Raw genomic sequence first — 14,930 nt, 5'->3', positions numbered from 1 at the left:
ATGATTAAAATCTTATTTAAAGAAAAATAAAATATACATTAAAAATCAATTAAAATAAAAAAAAACTACATTAGAGCAATATATCAAATAATCAAGTAATTCTCAAATGTATAAAATAATCTGTATCTTTTTTAATTTATTTGTAATTTTTTATACTTTTTTAGTGGTCAATTTTGTTTTGGAATGACATACAGGGAAATAAATTTCATTCAACTTCATACTTCAATTTATGAGCTTTTTTGGTTGTCCTATTATTTGTACTAATGATTCTGATTACCATAATAGTAATTATACATTACATTATTATAATTATTATTATTATTATTATTTATCATAATGTATAATATTAGTATCGGAAATTAAATATATATTAGTCCAAAATTATATGTACATATATATATATATATATATATATATATATATATATATATATGTATATATATATATATATATTTTTTTTTTTTTTTTTTTTTGACTATTTGACTTTTTGGGTAACTTTACAACATTTATTTTGTGTCATTTCATAGTTTTTATTACCTGAATTTGATTGTACTCATGCATTAAACTCTTTTGACACTCACATTCATACTTATAAACTTAGCTCAGCGAGTGAGTGAGAAAACATGAGCCAGTTTTCACTGTCCCATGATTATACTGGCACGTCTTTAGCCCATCTGGGAGATATTTGTGCAGAGTTTTGGGGAACCTTCAGGGCACAGAAAACCCTTTACATAAACACTGATCCCTGATTCACACTTCAGCCAGCCAGGCCTTTCATACATGTGGTCAGTGGGTGGCTTTGCTGAATCTCCTTTTGATAATAGTATATTTTATGATCAGATTAAACTCAAATGCACTGTCATCACCTCTTTAGGGCATTTTTGCATAACGGACTAGACGTTTTAACAAATATTAAATGAGAGTGATCACTTTTCAATTTAAGTGCATAACTCAAACTACACAGAAATGTGAATAAATAGCCTCCCATCTAACATGACTTCCAAATGATGACGCAGCTGCATCTGCTTGTTGGCTTTCATGATGGGCCAAGTGTACTGGAAACCCGAGCGCCTGGACAGGAGGTGTCATCAGCTAACAGCAGAACCTACGCTCTCACCCTCCAAACGGGCCAGATCTCAGCTATGTTTGGTGAAAAAACAAATTCCCTCAGTGTGGCCACAAGCTGTGCTAACACCACAGACATTTCAGTGGCACTGCTAACCATAACTTTCAAGATGGGCACAGAGTTTCGTTATTGTATTTAGGTTATGTCTAGCACCAGTGATTCACTCAGAGGCCGTGAAGGGCCGTGATGAGATCGGTACAACGGCGGAAAACAATTCATTGCTTAACACCCAAGATTATTATTCAACAAAACTGTCTGTACCCAGCTCACGCACTGCTATATGATTAGACTAAACTCAGTCTGATCATCATCATCTAGTGGTATGTGAGATAATATATATATATATATATATATATATATATATATATATATTTATATATACAAGTTTTTTTTTCTTCTATGTGAACCAGACAAGCTCTGTAAGTCTTTGTATCTGTCAGGTTCTCATGCATGTTTTCCAGGGAAAGTAAGCTTCTTTCTGATCCCAAGGCCTACAAGTAAAAAGGAGCAGTGAAAACAAACTGTTCCCTCTTCAGATACCCTGTTGAGAAGTCTGCTCTGGCCTTGTTTCTTGAGATGAAGAGAAACGGTTGTGATGTCACAGCCCTAATTCCCAGCATGTTCCAAACTAAACAGATTCCTGTTCCTTCAGACTCCTTGTCCACTGCAAGAACTCTATCCAACTTACTGTGGTACCATCAAAAAATTACATAGTAAACCCACTTATTATAGAAGCATAAACTTCACAAAAAAGTATGTGGACGCTAAAACCACACTCAAAAATCTTTCAATACTTAAAAAAAAAAATTGTAAACCAAATGTCATATGTAAACAAATTATACTAGATGTTTTCTCAGAAGTAAATGTAGTTTTCTAAGCCGTTTTACAGTAATTTCAATAGCTGTATGAAGACTCTAAATATATTATTTTATTTGGTTAATTAACCAACTAACTTGCTGTTTTCTTTTAAATAAACGGTTGTATAATGTAACAACATTATACATTATAAGTGTGCGACTTCTAATTGCCCCAAAACTTTTTTTGGTGACACTATGTTTTAATTAATTTAAAAATCATTTACATATTGTCAACACATGTATATCTTAAAGTAAAATTACACTTATTATATTCCTCTTTTATATGTTATTCAGTTAAACCACCTCACGCTTCGTGAATACGAACCACCTTCTTCGTCGTGTGAATATGCTTAAACACGGTTGAATATATATAATATTTACATTAAAATCAAACTGATAATAACCCTATAACTGAAGTGAACTACAAATGCCTATTATATAAATTATAGCCTACTTTCAAAGGTGTAACGGTCGTCCGGCTCACAGCTGAATTTGCTGTATTACAGCGCCATCATGCGGTTGCTCTCATCTCAACACGTGGCTTCGTAGTAGAGGCATTACATTCTGATTCCCGAACAAATGACTCTTATGAGCCGTTGTTTTAGTGAATCGAAAACATTCAAAGCGACCACTGTAGTCCGATTCTGCATCTGCAACAAATAGCTATTATGAGTCGGTTCTTTTTAGTGAATCAAAAACAAACAGCGCGAACATCGTAATCTGATTCTTGAACAAATGACTCGTATGAGCCGGTTCTTTTTAATGAATCATAAAATATACACCGTGACTACTGTGTGGTATTCCGAATTAAGACAGTGAAATATATTACCACATGTATTATTTGTTTAGTATTTATTTAATATACAGTTAGGACCAATTATTGGATTACATTTATGTAGCCTATAAAACGTCTTTAAAATCTGATTAAACGTCTATGTAATAATACTTTTGGCAAAAACAAAATGTATTACGTTTAGTTCTGTTTGATTCTGTGTTCAAACGATATTATTATTTGACAACTGCTGAACTCATTAGAGTGTGTTCTGATTCCAGAACAAATGGCTCTTATGGCCGGTTCTTTTTAATGAATCGAAAATATCCAAAGCGACCACTGTAGTCCGATTCTGGAACGAATGACTCTTATGAATCGGTTCATTTCAGTGAATCAAAAACAAACAGCGCGACCATCGTAGCCTGATTCCTGGAAGAATATTAATAAATGACTCTTATGAGTCGGTTCATTTTAGTGAATCAAAAAGTTATATTAGCCCGATTCCGGAACGAATGACTCGTTTGAGCCGGTTCTTTTTGGTGAATCTAAAATATACGCCACGACCACTTGTGTAATATTCCGAATTTAGCCAGTGAAATATATTACCACATTTATTGTTTGTTTAGGAATAATTTAATATATAGTTAGCGTCAATTACTGCATTACATGTATGCTACCTATAAAAAAAATCTTTAAAAATCAGTTTAATGTCTGTGTGATAATACTTTTGGCAAAAAAAAAAAATATTACGTTTATTTCGGATTTATTCTATATATTCAAATGACATTATTATTTGGCAAAAGACTCCCGAACTCATTACATGCATAATGTGTGTTCTCATTCCCAAACAAATGACTCTTTTGAACCGGTTCTTTTTACTGAATCGAAAACATCCAAAGCAATCACTGTAGCGCGATTCCAGAACGAATGACTCTTATGAGTCGGTTCATTTTAGTGAATCTGATGTATTAAATATATTTAAACGGTAATGTTATTTGGCAAAAGACTCATTTAATGCAATAGTAATTTAATTTCTTCCGAATATATAGTTCTCAAAAATACTAAAAGATTCGTACATGGAAGCGTTAACGAACCGTAATGACTCATTAAATTCCTTATTATTCCCCGTATATAATATACCATTGTAAGTATGTGCAAGTTATTTAAAGTGTCATCATGGATATCGACAGTTATACGTTTACGCGGGTTGCTAAAGTCCTCGGTTACCACAGGTTATTTAAACTCGTTGCCATGGTTACTCGTCAAGCTGACAGTTGAGCGCAACGTCCAGACGGGGGCGATGGCCGTTTCATTCAACAGATCAGTGAAGTCCCACAGCACTCAAACTGTGCAAGACCACAGATGTGAGGCGTCAGGAAGAGTGAAACAGCTGGTTTTATCACCTGTCTACGCTGCTGTCGCTTCTTTGTTCCAGACATAAATATGAAAACATGGTAGTCAAAACCAGAAAATCAAATGCCAAGGACCAGAGCAGCGAGAAGGACAGGAGTCAATCCGTGTCGGGAAAAAGCAAGCGTGCGAAAGATGGGAAGGGCTCGGCTTTCCAGAGTAAAAACGGACTTTTTGCAGGGTTCATTAGAAGCAAATTAGGTTTGAGCCCGTCCGCTTTTGCACGAGGAATATCAGTGTTGGTTCTCGGTAAGGCTTTGTTTCTTAGCCGCTAGGTAGCTAACGGTTATTCAGATTAGCATCTAGCATGTTATCGGTATTATAGCAACTCGTTTGTAAACAGCGAAGTTGTGTGGAAGTCATATTTCCTTTGGCGATTTTATTCTTAAACAACTCGAAATTACCAGTTTACACTTCAGAGTGTTGGTGAATGCTCATGTAAACTCTAGTTACCAGCCAATCAAATTTCATTCATTTCACTTCAATTATTAACCAATGATGACCATGCATAAACTCATCGTATTTGTCAGTACATGTAAACTACCCACAGTTTTAACAGACGTTAACTGATTACAGTAACTGATCAGAATTATTAATCTGTTCGTAAATTATAAACTTCGACCTCGATTCATCTAACAGACTCACTCGGGTTGATCATATAAAAGTCCTTCAATGTGGCCACGTAGCGGTCTGTCTTTGGACAGTCACCTAACCTGATGTGTTTATTTCCACAGCTCTTATTGTGGGATTTTTACACTGGTAAGTAGCTTCAGATCTGTAAAATCTAAACATAATTTTCCTCTTGTTAGGACGAAGTAAATAAGCTGTCCAATATTTCTCAGGTATCATCTTTCACATCTATTTGAAAATGACAGACACTTTTCCCACATGTCCTCTTTGGAAAAAGAGATGGCCTTTCGAACAGAGATGGTTAGTTCTGCTTTTGTTAAAATTTCCGGTACGATTACTATATAATTTACTGCAATATACAATATCTTTTTAGATATTAGTACACTTGTATATATATTTGGCTCTCCTTCACCTTGCAACTCGTGTTGTTAAATACATAGCTTCAACCTCAGTTGACATTTTGCTTTAGATAATTGTCTCACAATGGCATATGCTATTTTGTCTTTTTAGGGACTGTATTACTCATACTTCAAGACCATCATTGAGGCTCCTTCTTTCATGGACGGTCTTTATATGATAATGAACGACCGGCTTACTGAATACCCTCTGGTGATAAACACATTAAAGAGGTTTAACTTGTACCCTGAGGTGAGATGACCTCTTTGGCATCTTCTGAATATCAGTGAAATCTCTTTTTCTCCACAGTATTTGCTTAAAGTCTTGATCTCTGACGTTAACCATCTTTTCTGCTCTCTCCTACACTGCAGGTGGTCTTGGCCAGCTGGTACAGAGCGTACACCGGCACAATGGATTACTTTGGGATCCCTACCAAGATGTGTTGGACCATCAACAGAGGGGAGGGTTTAGATCCAGTGGAGAGTTGTGAAGGTATTGAAGAAGCCAAACATCAAATAAGTATCCATTGTTTGGCCCTCACATCTATTTGTTGTTTAATTTTAGAGCATTTACAGTACGCTGTGTTGTAAACTGTAACTGTAGAGCCCCACACATGAGATCCAAACAACTCATTTTACCTGAAAGGATAGTTCACCCAAAAGTCATTTATTACTCACCCTCATATCGTTCCCAACCGTAAGACCTTCATTTATCTTTAGAACACAAATTAAGATGTAAATACTGACGTTCAAGGTCAGAAAGGCTGTAAGGACTTGTGACAATTCAAGCATAGTGTTATAAAGCTATGAGAAATTGTTGAATAAAGTCTTTTTTTTTTTTTTTTTTTCTCTGCACACAAAAAGTATTCTCGTAGCTTCATAAAATTAAGGTTGGACCACTGATGTCACATGGACTATTTTAACAATATAGCGGTTGCATTGCTGTCTGTGCAGGGTCAGAAAGCTCTCGGATTTCATCAAAAAATATCTTAATTTGTGTTCTGAAGATAAACGAAAGTCTTACGGGTTTGGAACAACATGAGGGTGAGTAATTAACGACAAAACTGTAAACTGTCCCTTTAAATTGTGACCACAAATGAAGAATTTATGAATTTATTACCTTTTTTTGTCTTGCTGTCATATAAAAGTTTCCTTCAGTGTAGTTATAATTAAAATGCATGCTTTAGGAATAGGTCTGGAACCTCTTATTTGCACTCGCTGACTCTTTGGCAATTTTCACTTCTGCTAACACATTCAACATGAGGGAAGGTTTATTTTTGTAAACCATTATTGAGGCGGAGAAAAAAGTGAAAGCAGAAGGTGCCATTTCATTCAGTGTGTGAATGACAGCCAAATGTTCTTCATTTCACAGATATTATACTTACTTAAGTGGCTTTTCCGCAGGTCTGGGGGATCCTGCATACTTTTATGTCACCTTTGTGTTCCTGTTAAATGGGGCAATGATGAGCCTCTTCTTCATTTATGGAACATATCTGAGGTAATGCAGCCTAGATGAAACACCTCAGAGACCTTTGATCGATACTGAAATGTATCTTTTGAGTTTAGTTTTGATTACAAATGAGTTGATCCTTCATAATCATAACATGCACTTTCTTTTTTTGGCTGTTCTGATAGTGGCAGTCGACTGGGTGGTACTGTTACAGTTCTGTGTTTCTTCTTTAATCATGGAGAGGTAAAGCAGATTGTCTTCTTAAGCATCTCTAGCCTATTGTTTTTTTTTTTGTTTGTTTTTTTTCCTCTTCTTAGAGGTTTTGTCTGTTTTGAACCCTTGAATCTCAGAGTACTCGGGTCATGTGGACGCCACCTCTGAGAGAGAGCTTCTCCTACCCCTTCCTGGTTCTGCAGATGCTTCTGCTCACCTACATCATCCGGTAAGTTGCTTGCTTCTCCAAGTTTGGTGTAATCATAGCAATTTCATGTTCATATTCAACCTTTTACAACCTTTTTTGTTCATACTTTGAGATGGCTTAAAAAATTAGTTCACTTCTAAAATAAAAAGTTCCTTATAATTTACTCACCCCAGTGTCATCCAAGATGTCTTCATGTCTTTCTTTCTTCAGCTGAAAAGAAATTAAGGCTTTTGAGGAAAGCATTCCAAGAATTTTCTCTATATAGTGGACTTTAATGGGGATCAGCAGGTTGAAGGTCCAAACTGCAGTTTCATTGCAGCTTCAAAGGGCACTACACGATCCCAACCGAGGAATAAGGGTCTTATCTAGCGAAATGATCGGACAAAAAAAATTTAAATGTGTATACTTTTTACCCACAAATGCTCATCTTGCACTAGCTCTGCGATTGGTGTCTACACATTGTGTTATCACATTGGAAAAGTCTTGCATGGTTAGTTCTTTGTCTGTGTACTCCGGTTCAAGGTTAGGGCGAAAAGCTCCATCTTATTTTCTCCTCCAACTTTAAAATCGGCCAACATCGTTGTTTTACCTTTTTTTTTGTAAAGGCCGTTTGACTTTCTTTGCATGTTCGCTTTGTAAACATTCGGTCGGTACTTCCACCTACTTCACATGAGACCTTTCCAACGTAATTATGTAATGCGTGAAGTCAAGCTAGTGCAAGACGAGCATTTGTGGTTATAAAGTATATAAGTTTTTCTTTTTTTTTTTTTTTAGAAAATGACTGATCGTTTTGCTAGACAAGACCTTTATTCCCCAACTGGGATTGTGTAGAGCCCTTTGAAGATTCATTGAAACTACAATTTGGACCTTCAATTCATTAATCCCCATTTAAGAAAAATCCCGCTATGTTTTCCCCAAAAACCTTAATTTCTTTTCGACTGAAAAAAGAAAGACATTAACATCTTGGGTGATATGAGGGTGAGTAATTCATCAGGAAATTATTAGATAATTTTATTAGATAATATGCAGTCACCAGACACATTTAAGCAGAGTTTATGTATTTAGGTTGCTTATGTGTGCATTATATATGATTATACATACAAAGTTGGGTTATGCTGTACAATTAAAATGTATCTTTTTGAATATTTTTGAATTTGTAAGGACAAGGAACCCAAGCAAGAATACCATGATGGCTTTGGGAATCTCCAATATTTTCTTCATGCTGCCGTGGCAGTTTGCACAGTTTGTCCTACTTACCCAGGTGAGTGATGGAAGAGATGACAAAATTGTAAGCTTGCTGAGCCAAACACTTGTTTAATGCTGATATTTGAAGTACAGAAAGCAGCTGAATGTAACATTTTAAATTCTGCAGCCTTTATCTTTGAACATCCACTGATAAGGGTATTCCTGAAATACTCCACTAACTTTTATATTTTAATATGTTTTAAAATGTAATTTATTCCTGATGGCAAAGTTTATTTTTTCAGATGTTCAGCAGAAGTTCAAATAATTCTAATGCTGATTAGGACCACATTTCTTGTTAATGTTAATGTTGAAAACAGCTGTGTTGTGTAATATTTTTGTGGAAACTGTGATGCATTGTTATTTTGTCAGGATTCTTTTATGAATAGAAAGTTCTAAATAACAGTTAAAGTTACTTTAGATCAATTTAATGCATTCTTGCTGAAAAAAAACATTAATTTAAAACAAAAATCTGACCTCAAACTTTTGAACAATGTTGATAGTTTTCTAATAGAAACATAATGCAGTTCTCTTTTATAGTCAGAGTCGTTTGTAATGATATTTTGCCTGAAGGAAGCCTACAGTAGATAAGCCTAACATGATTGCATGCCTCAGGAAAATTGTGCAATCTGGTTTTCAGTTTCAGCTGTTGTGAGAAAATTGTTTTGCAGCAAGATACTAAAGGATGCTATGACAAGAATGTTTATGTGTTTTATAGGTGGCATCCCTTTTTGCTTCATACATCCTGGGATATCTGAGTCCGGCAAAAATGCAGTCCGTCTTAGTGACACACATGGTAATGTAACATAATCTAGACTTGATTAATAGAACCACAGTATTGCTTATGTTGTCTTTTTGATTCACCGATGAACTCACTGCTCCTGACAGATCTCCTTGGCCGTCTGTTTTCTTCTAATGTTCGGGAACTCGATGCTGCTGACATCCTTTTACGCCTCTTCACTGATCTCCATCTGGGTGAGTTGGACAGTGTGAGGTCTCGTTTGCTACTTGCTGAGGAAAGGGAGGTATAATGGGTTCCTAGGACACCAGAAGCTGATGTTGTCTCGCATAGAAAATGCTGGTCAAATAGTGCTATCGCCTGACCAAATAAGTATCATGACTAAGTACAAATAGAAGACCTCAAACACAAATATATTGTGAAGAAACATGTCTGCTTTTATTTCAGGGGGTAATTGCACTCAGGGACCGTCTGGTTGGTATTTTCAAACCTGGACTCTTCGCATGGGTAAGAGCACAACGAGTACTGACTGATGCATCAGTAAAATGTGCCCAAATTGACTACCAAAACACAGTTGTGTTTTTGTTAGGTCATGCAGTGCCTTGCATGGGTGGTCTCCACTGTCATTCTGAAGTTCATGCTCTCAGTGATCTTTGGGGCATCAGATGATGTGAGTAAAATGAGAACAGCGCTGTTTTCTCTTGCTGTGAACATCACTTTGCTTTAGCTTCAGGGGTCTGGCTTTTGACATTTTCATTTTGTTTTGAAATATAGGCCCACATCAGCAGCCTGATCAAATCCAAGTTCACAAGCTACAAAGACTTTGACACGATGATGTACACGTGTGCCGCTGAGTTTGACTTCATCGAAACAGAGGTGGGTAATGTGATCTATTTCCTTGCAATCTGTCATCGGTTTCCCCTTAAAGCTCTTTTTCTTTATTGGACTTAATGTGTTTGCAGACTCTCATCCGGTACATCAAAACCATGCTGCTTCCAATTAACATCCTGATCGTGGGTTTTATTGCTGGAAGGGTGAGTTGTTTTCACTTAGATAATGGATCATTTCCCTCTTCTAAGTTTTAGTGTGTATGTCCCGCTTTTATCAATTTGCACCAGTGTTCTAGGTTTACAGTTTTCTGTCAGTTTGGTGTTTATCATTTGGTTAAAAGTTTAGCCTTTTTTTTTTAGATAGGAAACCAAGTAATCTATATACTAAAGTTCCCTCCATATGCTTCCTCCTTTTATTTCCTGAGTACAGACTATACAGGACATTATTGCGTTGCTCAGACATGAGAAGACGGAAAAGCCAGAGGATGATGAAATGCAGCAGTAAGTATGACTTCAGCACTTTATTGGTATGCATTTCAACAGTGAATACAGTGGATACACCACCAGTCAAAAGTTTTTGAACAGTACGATTTGTAATGTTTTTTTTTTGTTTGTTTTTTTTAAAGTATCTTCTGCTCACCAAGTCTGCATTTATTTGATCCAAAACAAAAAAAAGCATATTTTGAAACAGAATAACTGCTTTTTGTTGGCGCCGATAGCCTCAGCAGTTGCGCTTCGGGCGTCCCGAGTTCGAATCTTGTCTTGTGGACCTTTCCCGATCCTGTTCCCCCCCTCTCTTTCCCACTCATCTTCACTGTTTCATCTAGAAAATGCAAAAACAGCCAAAAAGCTGCTTTGTATTTAAATATATTTTAAAATGTAAGTTATTCCTGTGATCAAAGCTACAATTTTAGCCTCATAACTCCAGTCTTCAGTGTCACATGATCCTTCAGAAATTATTCTAATATGCTGATTTGCTGAATACATTTTTTAGGATTCTTTTATTCTGAAATAAAAAGCATTTTTATTTTACACTATACTTTTCAAAAGTGTGAAGTCAGTATCATTTTTTTCAAAATATTCAGCTTTGAAATCACAGAAATAAATGACATATTAAAATATAGTTTTATATAGAAGTTATTTTAAATTAACTGTGTAGATTAGTTTTTTTTTTTTTTTTTTTTTTTTTTTTTAAGATATGTTACTGTGCAAAAGTTTGTACTTTATTTATTTAATTAGTTTTTTAATAAGTCTTGTATGCTTTCCAAGGCTGAATTTATTTAATCAAAATTACAGTAATATTCCAAAATATCACTAGTTTACTATAACCGTTTTCTGTTTTTCCTGTGATTGTAAAGTAAAATTCATTTTATTATAAAGAATTCATTTTATTATGCTAATTTGCTGCTCAAAAAAAACATTTCTTAGCAATTTTTGTTGTACTGCTTAATATTTTTGGAAACCATGACACTTTTTTTATTTAGTATTTTTTCGTGAATAGAAAGTTTAAAAGAACAGCATTTATTTGAAATAGATTTTTTTGTAACGTGTCTTTTAAGCAACAATTTTATGATGTCCTTGCAAAAATATTGCATTTTTTTTTTTTTTTTTTTTTTTTTTCTATCTTTCTTTTTCTTTTTCCAAAAAATAAATCTTATTAATGTCTACTATGTGCCCTAAACTTTGCTTTTCAATTTTTCAGGACCCAGATGTTGGCGAAGGGAGTGGTAAGATTTTTTAGTTATGTATAGCTTTTTATGATTCAATGTATGTAAAGGCTGTTTTTATCTTGTGATGTTTGTCTAGATGGTGTATCACAGTCTGCAGCTGGTGGCGTTTGCAGTGCTGGCTGTGCTCATCATGAGACTGAAGCTCTTCCTCACTCCTCACATGTGCATCATGTCCTGTTTGATCTGCTCCAGACAGGTACTGTCTCACCCCAAATTCTCCATAATGCAGAGAAGCATTAAAGCAAAAGCTTTTAAATGATTAAAGTGGGGTGTCCGATGTTTTGATCACATCTGCAGCTGTTCGGCTGGGTAGGAGAGAAGGTTAAACTCCAGTTGACAGTCGTGGGAATATTGTCCATCATGGCAGTCCAAGGATTCACGAACCTGCAGAGTCAATGGGACATCATAGGAGAATTCAGCAACTTCCCTCAGGAAGAGCTCCTGGAGTGGATCAAGGACAACACAAGCCCTAGTAAGAAACTGTCACTGTTTAGCTGTGCAAAATGAAAGATCTCGCATCACATGACTAGTGTCTGATTTTTGCATCCGTGTGATTATTTCTGTAGATGCTGTGTTTGCTGGTGCAATGCCTACCATGGCAAGTGTAAAACTGTCCACAGGAAGAGCCATTGTGAATCACCCACACTACGAAGACGCAGGATTGAGGTAGACATGATTTAACATACATTTAGACTATTACGGTTCTTATCCTAATATTTAATTCTTCTAATATAGTTCTGCCAATGTAAAGCATTAGATTTAATTTTGTCCTTACTCAGAGAAAGAACAAAGATGGTGTACGCCATGTACAGCCGAAAGCCAGCTGAGGTAGTGAAGCGAAACTTAATAAAGCTGCAGGTGGACTATTTCATCTTAGAGGACTCGTGGTGCACCAGACGCTCCAAGTAACTTCCACATACTTTACATTAATACCACTGTTTGATCATTTCCTTCATATCTCACATGATGTGTTTTTCTTCATCTTCAGGCCTGGTTGCAGCATGCCTGAGATCTGGGATGTGGAGGATGGCCAAAATGCAGGAAAAGTGCCACTTTGCACTCTCATGTGGAGGGATTCTCGTCCTCACTTTTCCATTGTCTTTCACAACAACATTTACAAAGTCTTGCGAGTTTCCAAAACAGTGCGAGAAATGAGATAACAGCAGTTTTTCCCCTCACCTTACTGTTTTCCCATCTTTGATATGTGTACACAGCAATGATTATTTTTGTAAAGGTCAGATGTGTTTTTCTCAAGCCCTGCTTCTGCCACTTTGGTGTCCGTTTTGTTTTGATAAGCTATAAGAGATGTTTAAACCGTGGTGAGAGAGTCAGTATTAAATCACCTCTTTTCTCTTGAAGGGATAGTTCACCCAAAAATGAAATTTGCTGAAAATGTACTCGCCCTCAGGCGATACAAGATGTAGACGAGTTTGTTTCTTCATCAGAACAGATTTGTCTAAACAGACTCTAATTCTGACGGCACCCGTTCACTGCATAGGATGTAATGCTAAATTTCTCCAAACCTGTTCTGATAAAGAAACAAACTCATCTACATCTTTAAGCAAATTGTCATTTTTTTTATTTAACTTTTCCTTTAACCATCTGCTCTCATGCTTGTTGAAATGTCTTTTGTTAGGATGACTGTGATTTTTGCCGTCGAAGTTGCTGCTGTTTGCCGGTTGCATATGGTCCAGACAATTGTTTACTTACAGTCATTTCACTTTTTGTGCATAAAATATTTTATATAGTCAGTCTCTTTTACGGTTTTCAACCTGTGAAGTGTCGTAAAACACTTTTTGTGTGTAGTTTTAACATTTTCATTTATTTTGGGCAGATGCTCTTACCAAAGTGACCTACAAAAACGTTATATATATAGTTTGAAGGAGGGTTATGATAGTGTTATTTTTTTAAATCTGCAAACTCAATTTTCTTAGTCAACGGTTGTAAATAAACTGCTTGTTACTGTTTTTGTTTGTGGAAATCATGGTCAGTGTTATGTATTAGAACAGCTGTCTTAAGAAAGTATTGTTTTTGTTTGATATTTGTATTAAATATGGATCATGTTTCTGTACTGAGGTTTATCAGTGATAGTGTTGTACTCATTTCACCAAGTCAGGAAATAGACAAGACAACAGACAAGTTTTTGTCCTGATTCCTTTCCTGATATCATGTAGTAATAATAATAGTCCTTCAAAAACCGAAGGACTGTAATCACTGCCGTGGTATTATTAAAAATATCGATTTGTAGCATGAGTTCTGTTGTAATTCAGAAGTGTCCTTTACATTTCATTTGATGTGCATGTGAAGTGTTAAAGAACTCAACTTTTTTCTTGTTTCGTTTTGTCTGTTCAATCAAAATGTGAGGTACTGAACATTTTTTATGTCAACAAATAAATGTTTTCTTATTTGAATCATCCACTGAGTCGTTTTCATTTTCCCCAGGGTTCTGTCCTGGGGCCCCTTGTTTTCATCACTTACCTTCTCCCACTTGGTAACATCTTTCGTAAATATAATATCCATTTTCACTGATTTGCTGATGACACCCAGCTCTATCTCTCTTGCCAACCTAACTCCTCACTTCCACCTTCCTCCCTCACTAACTGCCTATATAAAATAAAGTCTTGGTTTACCCACAATTTCCTTAAATTGAATATGGACAAAACAGAAATCCTTCTCATCGGCACTAAATCCTTACTATCCAAAGTCAACAGTTTTACCCTCACAATTGACAGTTCCTCAGTTTCTCCCTCCCATCAAGTTAAGAGTTTGGGTGTCATCCTCGATAGCTTATCATCATTCCAATCTCACATTAACAATATTACCCGTTCTGCCTACTTCCATCTGCGCAATATTAATCGTCTTCGTCCCTCTCTCTCCACCCATTCTACTTCTATCCTTGTTCACAGCTTGGTTTCCTCTCGTACTGACTACTGCAATTCTCTCCTCTTTGGTCTTCCCCAGAAATCTCTCCATAAGCTACAACTTGTCCAAAACTCAGCAGCTCGCATCATCACCAAAACCCCCTCTTTCCATCACATCACCCCTGTTCTGCAGCAACTTCACTGGCTTCCCATAAAATACAGAATTGAATTCAAAATCATTTTGTTCACTTTTAAGGTAATCCATAATCTTGCCCCCTTCTTATCTGCTCAATCTACTTCATATTGTCACTTCCTCTCGTTCTCTTAGATCATCCACTTCCATTGGTCTGGCCGTGCCCTCTGCCCGTCTCAGTACTATGGGGAGTAGAGCATTCAGTTGCTTCCCACCTGACATCCGTAGTTTAGATTCTCTCCCTCTCTTTAAATCAAGACTCAAAACTTATCTA

At 36.0% G+C, this 14,930-nt stretch overlaps 1 protein-coding gene across 1 annotated transcript; it reads left to right on the top strand.

The window, feature by feature from the left end:
• The first annotated feature begins 4,063 nt into the window (after positions 1-4,063).
• Positions 4,064-14,013, top strand: dpy19l1l (dpy-19-like 1, like (H. sapiens)). The gene is made up of 22 exons (XM_051132049.1): positions 4,064-4,414; positions 4,900-4,924; positions 5,008-5,095; positions 5,306-5,443; positions 5,563-5,683; positions 6,595-6,688; positions 6,826-6,883; positions 6,991-7,082; positions 8,223-8,322; positions 9,022-9,099; positions 9,192-9,278; positions 9,490-9,549; positions 9,632-9,712; positions 9,817-9,918; positions 10,005-10,076; positions 10,303-10,373; positions 11,575-11,599; positions 11,679-11,798; positions 11,900-12,074; positions 12,169-12,268; positions 12,382-12,507; positions 12,591-14,013. Exons 1-22 carry the CDS (start codon positions 4,207-4,209, stop codon positions 12,760-12,762), a joined length of 2,193 nt encoding a protein of 730 aa, XP_050988006.1. The 5' UTR covers positions 4,064-4,206; the 3' UTR covers positions 12,763-14,013.
• Positions 14,014-14,930: the final 917 nt, after the last annotated feature.

This window comes from Labeo rohita, chromosome 16 (genome assembly GCF_022985175.1).
Source record: "Labeo rohita strain BAU-BD-2019 chromosome 16, IGBB_LRoh.1.0, whole genome shotgun sequence".
Classification (NCBI taxonomy): domain Eukaryota; kingdom Metazoa; phylum Chordata; class Actinopteri; order Cypriniformes; family Cyprinidae; genus Labeo; species Labeo rohita.
This window is presented reverse-complemented; position numbering and strand designations above follow the sequence as displayed.